At 29.0% G+C, this 7,373-nt stretch overlaps 1 protein-coding gene and 1 long non-coding RNA gene across 2 annotated transcripts in view; both read right to left on the reverse strand.

The window, feature by feature from the left end:
• The window catches only part of LOC107454221 (histone-lysine N-methyltransferase PRDM9), a 37,305-nt gene extending 31,574 nt beyond the window's left edge, over positions 1-5,731 (reverse strand). Inside the window, exons 1-3 of the mRNA XM_071181856.1 lie at positions 5,726-5,731; positions 5,261-5,513; positions 2,818-3,428 (exon numbers count right to left, since the gene is read on the reverse strand). Coding sequence (XP_071037957.1) covers positions 2,818-3,428; positions 5,261-5,513; positions 5,726-5,731 — 870 coding nt within the window. The remainder of the gene's footprint in view (positions 1-2,817; positions 3,429-5,260; positions 5,514-5,725) is intronic.
• A 439-nt stretch (positions 5,732-6,170) lies between these two features.
• Positions 6,171-7,373, reverse strand: part of LOC107453440 (uncharacterized) — a 4,835-nt gene continuing 3,632 nt past the window's right edge. The window contains exon 3 of the long non-coding RNA XR_011636913.1: positions 6,171-6,359. This is a non-coding gene — a long non-coding RNA (uncharacterized lncRNA). The remainder of the gene's footprint in view (positions 6,360-7,373) is intronic.

Genomic DNA, 7,373 nt, shown 5'->3' on the forward strand with positions numbered 1-7,373 from the left:
TTTCTTAAGCGTTGTAGCTATATAATTTCAAACATCCTCAAGAGCTATAACACATCTGCAGCAGAACTGGATATGAAGACAAAATTGCAGGACAGGAACACTTTAATTGTCCACTAATCTTCAGATTTCCTGCTATGTTTTAAGAAACTTCATTAGTGAAAACCTTTAGCGTGGCGGACTGCTGGCCGCCTTTGGCGGCTAGTAACAAATAAAACAAATCGTTCACAACGATAGCAAATTTTAAAATTTTTTTCTCCAATTGTGAACATTTGCTTTTTTTTATTAGATAGTTTTTACTGAGTATAACTACGAAATATACTACTCATGTATTTGTATTTCATGTAGGATTGATAATGGCAAATTACCCCCTTAATAGAAATAATTTATGACATAAGTTTGCTTAAAAGAAGTGAAATTAATTCCGTTTTATGTGATATTTATGTCTTACTTTTGAATCCTGGTGTCCATAGAATAATGACAAATAGAATCAAATTTGTGCTACTTTTTAAGAATTAAGAATTCTACCTAAATATATTAATATATATAAAAATTAATAATTCATTAACACAGAAATCAGTAATTTCTACTTAAATATATTAACTTTGCCCCTTAAAACTTACAAAATAAACAAAAAATATGCACTGAGAAAAAAAGTAGGTACAAAACTACTAGACTCTATTGAAATTTACCATACTTCTGGCTCTATAGGAACACCAAAAAACTCTGCAATTTTTACGGAAGCGATAATGACTTTTATGAAATTTCGTGCTTGGTATACAAAAGATTTATTGGGTAAGTTTACTTTTCACTTTTTACATTTTTTACTAAATAGGTAACAAAAACTTCAATTTAGAATTTTTGGAAAACCTTTACCGTATAAACGGGAAAATTACCAAATGGATGGTTTAAATACCGTTATGTAGGTTTTGTAAACCACAATTATATATTTTTTTTATCATAAGCGTCATTATGATACATCATTTCACTAGAACTTTTCCTCCGTTTTTTTGCTTCATCTAATAACATAAATGCACCACATAGGATGAATTGTGACAGTATATGACTTGAAGATTTTTGCTTTATTTCGTAGTTTTGAAAAATACCGATTTATTGTATATTTACTTTTTTATGCTTAGTCTAAAGATATTCAGGTAGTAATTTATATTTATGCCTCCAATTTTTACCGAAGCGATAATGATTTTTATAAAATTTCGTGGATGGTATACAAAAGATTTATTGGGTTATATTTACTTTTCATTTTTGCATTTTTTACTAAATACATGGTAAAAAGAACTTTTGAAAATCAGAATTTTTGGTACACCATTACCGTACAAGCGGGAAAATTACCAAATGGATGTTTTAAATACCGTTATGTCTGTTTTGTAAACATACTTTTTTTTATCATTACGTTAATTTTGCAAGAGTTTTTTCCTCAGTGTAGATTTATTAATTTCTTATTCCTTTTAAGAATTTTTTTTAATTTTTTGGACCTCCGAAATTTTAATATTGAAGAAAAAAGAAATAACTACTTCACGAGTAATTTTCACTTTTTTTCTAACTTGGAGCCTTTTAAATACAAGCATTTAATACGATAATAAATCCAACAGTCTCAATAATAATATATATAGACAAAACGTAATCAGCAAATGCAAGGCAAAATGTAATCAGCAACACAACATAAGCTTATATTGTAATTTATTTCAAAAAAAATTTTTTTGTCAAGAGTTTGTTAAAATGTGTTTTTTTTTATTCATTTACAGTCCCCTGGCAATATTATTCGACGCATTTTAGGAATCTATGTTAAAGATTAGTTATCAGGTGATACTATACAGCTGTATTGCTTTTAATCGGAGGAAGCAGGTTTGCATTTGCTTACAACTCCTGTATCAATTGATTAACATTGTAATGCAATACGTTGAAAATAATTATATATATAAAGTATATAAAAAATCTTTTGAATAAAAACCCATTACATGTATGTTTAAATACGAAAGTATTGCATATAAACTCGTGCAAATCATGTCATTATTAAAAAACTACAGTGTGTCTATTAATTTGATCTAATTATTGTAATATACTAATAAAATGCTTGATGTGAAAGATATTCTATATATAATATTTCGTCTACTTTATCCTATTGTCAAATTTATATTATATATCGTCTAATTTAACTAATTGATACACTAACGTAAAAGAGTGCAAACCTGTTTCAGTCAAATAACAGCAATGAAGCTGTATAATATCACCTGGTAATTAGGATTTCTTATAGGATCTCGTAGGGCGTCTAAAAATTTGGCCAGGGACTGTACATGTAACTGATATTTAATTACGCGATCACTTCCCAATTTGTCTCCATTTTTCATGCGGGTCATGACCCCTGTTCTAGAAACACATCCTTAAAGTTAAAATGCAAAATAGTCCTTCAAGTATGGTGATATGAAATATCCTTAACAAATTTAAGTAACAATGAAAGGTATTTGCTCTAAACATTTTTCTGTTTAATGCAGAATTAAAGAAAATACACGATATTGCATCATTATATATACGAATATTAAATCAGCTACACATGTTCCAACTGCTGTTTCAGAAAGCTTAAACTAAGAATTAGAATAAAAGCTGAGGACCAGAAACGTTAAGCTTTGAAGACGTATCAATGGAAAATATGAGTTCATTTTAATAAAAAACAAACTTCATATTTCATTGTTTATTCTACGTTTATGACACAATTTTTAATTCAAACTGTATGCGAAGATGATTTCTATCTATCATTCTTTATAAAGGTAAGTTGACATTATGTGCAATTCTTCATTTAATTACTTGTAATTGAGGATGTATGCGCTCTTTGTGTCGTTTAAGATGACTCGGTAGAAGAAAACCTCTTTCACACAGGTCACACTTGTGGGGGAACTGTTTTGTGTGTATTTGAATAATGTGTCTATTAAGATGAGAAGATGAGGTGGCCCTGTATTGGCAGGTGGAGCACTTGTAGGGTCTCTGCCGTGTGTGGATTCTTATGTGTTTGTGAAGAGATGAAGAATGTGTGAAATCTCTTCCGCAGGTGGAACATCGGTAAGGTCTGATGCCGCTGTGACTTCTCTCGTGACTCTTCAAATGTCCTTTTAGAGTGAAGTCTCTACCGCACACTCCACAAGAGAAGGGTCTCTCTCCACTGTGGATCTTCAGGTGTCTCTTGAGATTTCCTTTTTCAGTGAATGTCTTGTGGCAGTGGAGACACCCGTGTCTCCTCTCACCCGTGTGAGTAGTGAGGTGATGTCGGAGATCACTTGAGTTGTTGGTGGAGTAGACGCAGTGGGGACATCGGTGCCTTCGATCGTGTCCCTGATGGGGATGTGTCCTCCTGTGTCGCTCCATGGCCTCCACGGATGTGAACAATGAACTGCAGACATCACATGCAACACCTTCTACACCTATAAAATAAACTGTTTTTAGAGTAAATCAAGATACAAAACATAACAAAAATTAAACAAAAAACTATTATATACTAGTCACTAAAACAGAATGAGTGCTTGATTGAAACGTCTTTTGTAACAACACTCACTCAATATGGTCTTGAAAGCCCCTTTTTTTGGCTTCTTGTCAATAATAAATTCACGAAGTCACTATCACTTTTAATGGATACAAAGCATTTATGCTTTTTCTTTCAAATAAAATAAGTACATTATGAAGTACTCAGGACAAACTTGCACGCTACGGTGAGTAACGAAAAAAAAAGAAAGAAAGGGAACAACCTATTTATTTTCGATCAAATGATCAGATTTAAATGTACCAAGATGTAGTAGTAATAGTTCTAGAAGCTAAATTTGTAAAGTTTTTATAATTAATGTGCATCAGATTTTAAGTTACAACATCAACTACGAGAAATTAGTTTTAAACATTTCATATTTATAAACATATTTTACTCGCGAAAATGAATAATATCTTACATAAGGTGTTTCCAATGAAGTTGTAAATCAAAACCGGCGCATTGCAAGTGGTATGATATAAATTACACGCAAGGAATGCCTGCTTGATGTTATGATTTCCTTTAAGGGAACAAATTTAATATCACTTTTTCAAACAAAACTACTTTAAATGTTCAATTAATTTGCCTACTAAATAAGATTATGGAAAAATATATTAAACTAAAAGAATAATTGTTCATCAAGTAATTCTTAATTTTCTTGTTAAAATGGAAAATACCTTATGAAAAGAAGATAGCATACACACGTTAAAAAATGTTCTATCGAAATTTTCTCATTAATTAATATTCCTATGAAGCCCTGACCCTAAAGGAGCATCTGAGAGGATAGAAAAGATTCATAGTGCAAGTGCACAGGTATAGAAACCTTACAGATAATATAATTAGGGTCAAATCGGGCAAAAACGATCAAATTTCAAGAAACATAAATGGATGTATAAATGGGTGATAAATTTCATAAGAGGGCATTATTATTTTATTAATTAGCCCTTTCTCACTGAACAAGTACGGTGCCCTATTATGAAATTTGATTTTCTAATTAATATTTTTGCACAAAAACTATTTTTAATAACCATTTATTATTTTGTATAATTTTACTTAACAATAGTCCGAAAAATTTCGAGTTGTAAAGTGTACTATTTCTATAAAATTTTAATAAATGTAATTTTTGTGTAGTAAAATGTGAAGTTTTAATGAAATCGGTTGACTAGTTCTTGAGAGATCAAATTCTTATAGCTGTGTTCTTGCCAATTCGATTTTTCAGGAACTATTTGACCGTTTTCAGCCAAATTTTGACATGAAGGTTGAACTAGCAGAATGGATAAAAAAACATCAAGTTTCAGATTTTTTACATCATAGGTTTTAAAGTTATACTTTTTTAATTTGGGAAGATTCATACTTGTTTTAGATTATTTGTTTTAATTTCGCAGCCTGAGACTCATTTAATTAATGAGCTTATTTATTTTTGTCATATTTAGTCACACTTTAAAATTATGCAAAGACGATCAAATTATTTAAAAAAACATTTGGTAAAAAATTAAAATTAGGTTTTTATAATAAAGGCATTTTGCTTATAAATATTAAAAGTTTTTGTTTCCTAAACTTAAATCTTCTAAAAAAGAAAAGCATCACGGCTGTTTTTGACTAGAGTAGCACATAGTCTAAAACTCTAAATATATAAAAATTTTATGGTTTTAAACTACAAAATGCTTAGATTAAAAATAAAAACATTATAAACGATACCATCACCGACAATTAAGATATAGATTTTATTATTTATACTTGGTTGGTCGGTTTCAGTCTCCCTTTTCAAGTTTATTCCAAGATCGGAGGCATATTTTCCCCCATACCACACCAGAAGCTCTTGAAATGGTAACACTTCTCTGTAAGTCTTGTAATAGATTTGCTTCTTGTACTGGATTGCCACTAAATTCTGTTTCTCTTCTTTATCAGCACAGTTCACGAATCTCAGCCAATTGGAAATATCCTTCTTGAATCCCTCAATAAAATGATCCACTTTTTCTCCCTTCCATACCTAAGCAAAAAGAAGTAAACATTGATCAACATGGTAATAAAACTTAATGTATAGTGTGTCATAATGTTCACATCAAATAAAAGTACTTCAGAATTTTTTTTAAAAATTTAACTATGGACGGATAATTAAATTGTATGAATCGAACTGTTTTGTGTTCAGAGTTTTAAAAAATTATTTTTACACCTAACAGACTTTAAAAATATGGCAAGTACGTTCATAGTAATTGAAAGGTATACTCTTATAGAAATGTATTAAATATTATGAGAATTATTCATATTTTTGTCCATTCGAATAATATCATTGTTAGAGTTATTTTAAGAATACTTTTTTTATTTTAAAAGGAGCTTTCAATTTTATAAAAAAAATATGTGTAAAATTAGTTTCATTTTTGCACAAGGTTGCATTTTTTTCATAATCTCACGTACTAAACTAAATACTGAGTATAATATTAAATTTACTCTACCGACTAAATTAAACAGTATTTTTTATTTATATACATTTAGTTTTGAATGGTATTAATAAATTTTAATGTAATTAGAATAAATATGCTAATAAAAATCAATATTCTTAACTATTGCATTTTTTTCAAGAAAGTAATGAAAAATATAAATTGAAAAATGGAATGACATTTTCAAATGTAACTAATTTTACCATCCAAGCATAACCAGATTTTTCAGCCTCTTTCTGTGTTTTTATAATTTTCCCTTTGTAAGGTCCGAAAACTGTTCCAATCGGCAATGGTATTTCAGTCCATATTCCAAGACCTGCTTTGGGAATGCTGGATATTCCAATGGAGAGAAAACTTGGAATTGTCTGCTCTGCTCTATCTGGTGTATTTTTAGGAACCTATTTTGTCAGTAAAATTTTCTCCTTAATAAACAATTATTATCAGAAAAGTGGTGCTATTCAGAAATGTAACAGATTAAAAAATAATAATTTTACTGAATAATTGTTCTTATAACAATTTATTTTTACATATTTAGAAAGGTATAAGACATTTGATCAAAATTAGGCTTTTGAATTTTAAACATTCTCCATTGTCAAAACGTATTTTCGCAGAATCAAACGATAATTTAAAGCTACGATGTGTTTGTGTTTATAATTTTAAACTCTGCAAAGATACTAGAAAAATATGTTAATTTACCAATACCTTACTAGGCTAACTTTTTAGTATAAGAAAAACATAAATGACGTTCATTTTTCCGACGTTAATTTCGTGCGTTTAAGAATTTTCATAATTTACTATCGCAAATATGTAAAAAACAACCTTATAAATTTTATGATTTACTTCAGGAAGTTAAAAGAGTTTGTTCATGTATATTAGATAATTATTTTCTAAAATTCATATGGTCATGCAATTAGATTGACAAGTGTTTCTTCATTAAATTTATTTCGTTAAAACAAGTAGGTGATAGGTATATTTTAAGGAAGTGTGAAAGTAACTGATTTCAATTAAACATTAAATGCTTTGATAGATTGAAAAGTTTATTGCGACTCTTAAAAAACAAATTTAAGTACAGTTTTTAAATCACTAAAAAATATTAAAAGAGTAAGAAGTGTTTTGCAGAAATTAAAAAGATTTTTAACAGTCCCAATAAATTCTAATTCGGAAGATCTTAGCTTGAACCATGTAAATAAAAAAAGGTAGTTTTGAATTTATTAAAATATTCTTAAAATACCACACATAACTTAATGTAGACTAAAGAAAAAAATTACATTTATATAATATTACCTTCATTAAGAAATATATAGTTCTCAATAAATGCATTATTGCTGATAATCGTTAATGCAAAGCGCACTTCTATTTTTTTACTTATCACTAAAAACATCATCAAGATGGGGATGTGTCCTCCTGTGTCG

This window comes from Parasteatoda tepidariorum, chromosome 6 (genome assembly GCF_043381705.1).
Source record: "Parasteatoda tepidariorum isolate YZ-2023 chromosome 6, CAS_Ptep_4.0, whole genome shotgun sequence".
NCBI lineage: Eukaryota > Metazoa > Arthropoda > Arachnida > Araneae > Theridiidae > Parasteatoda > Parasteatoda tepidariorum.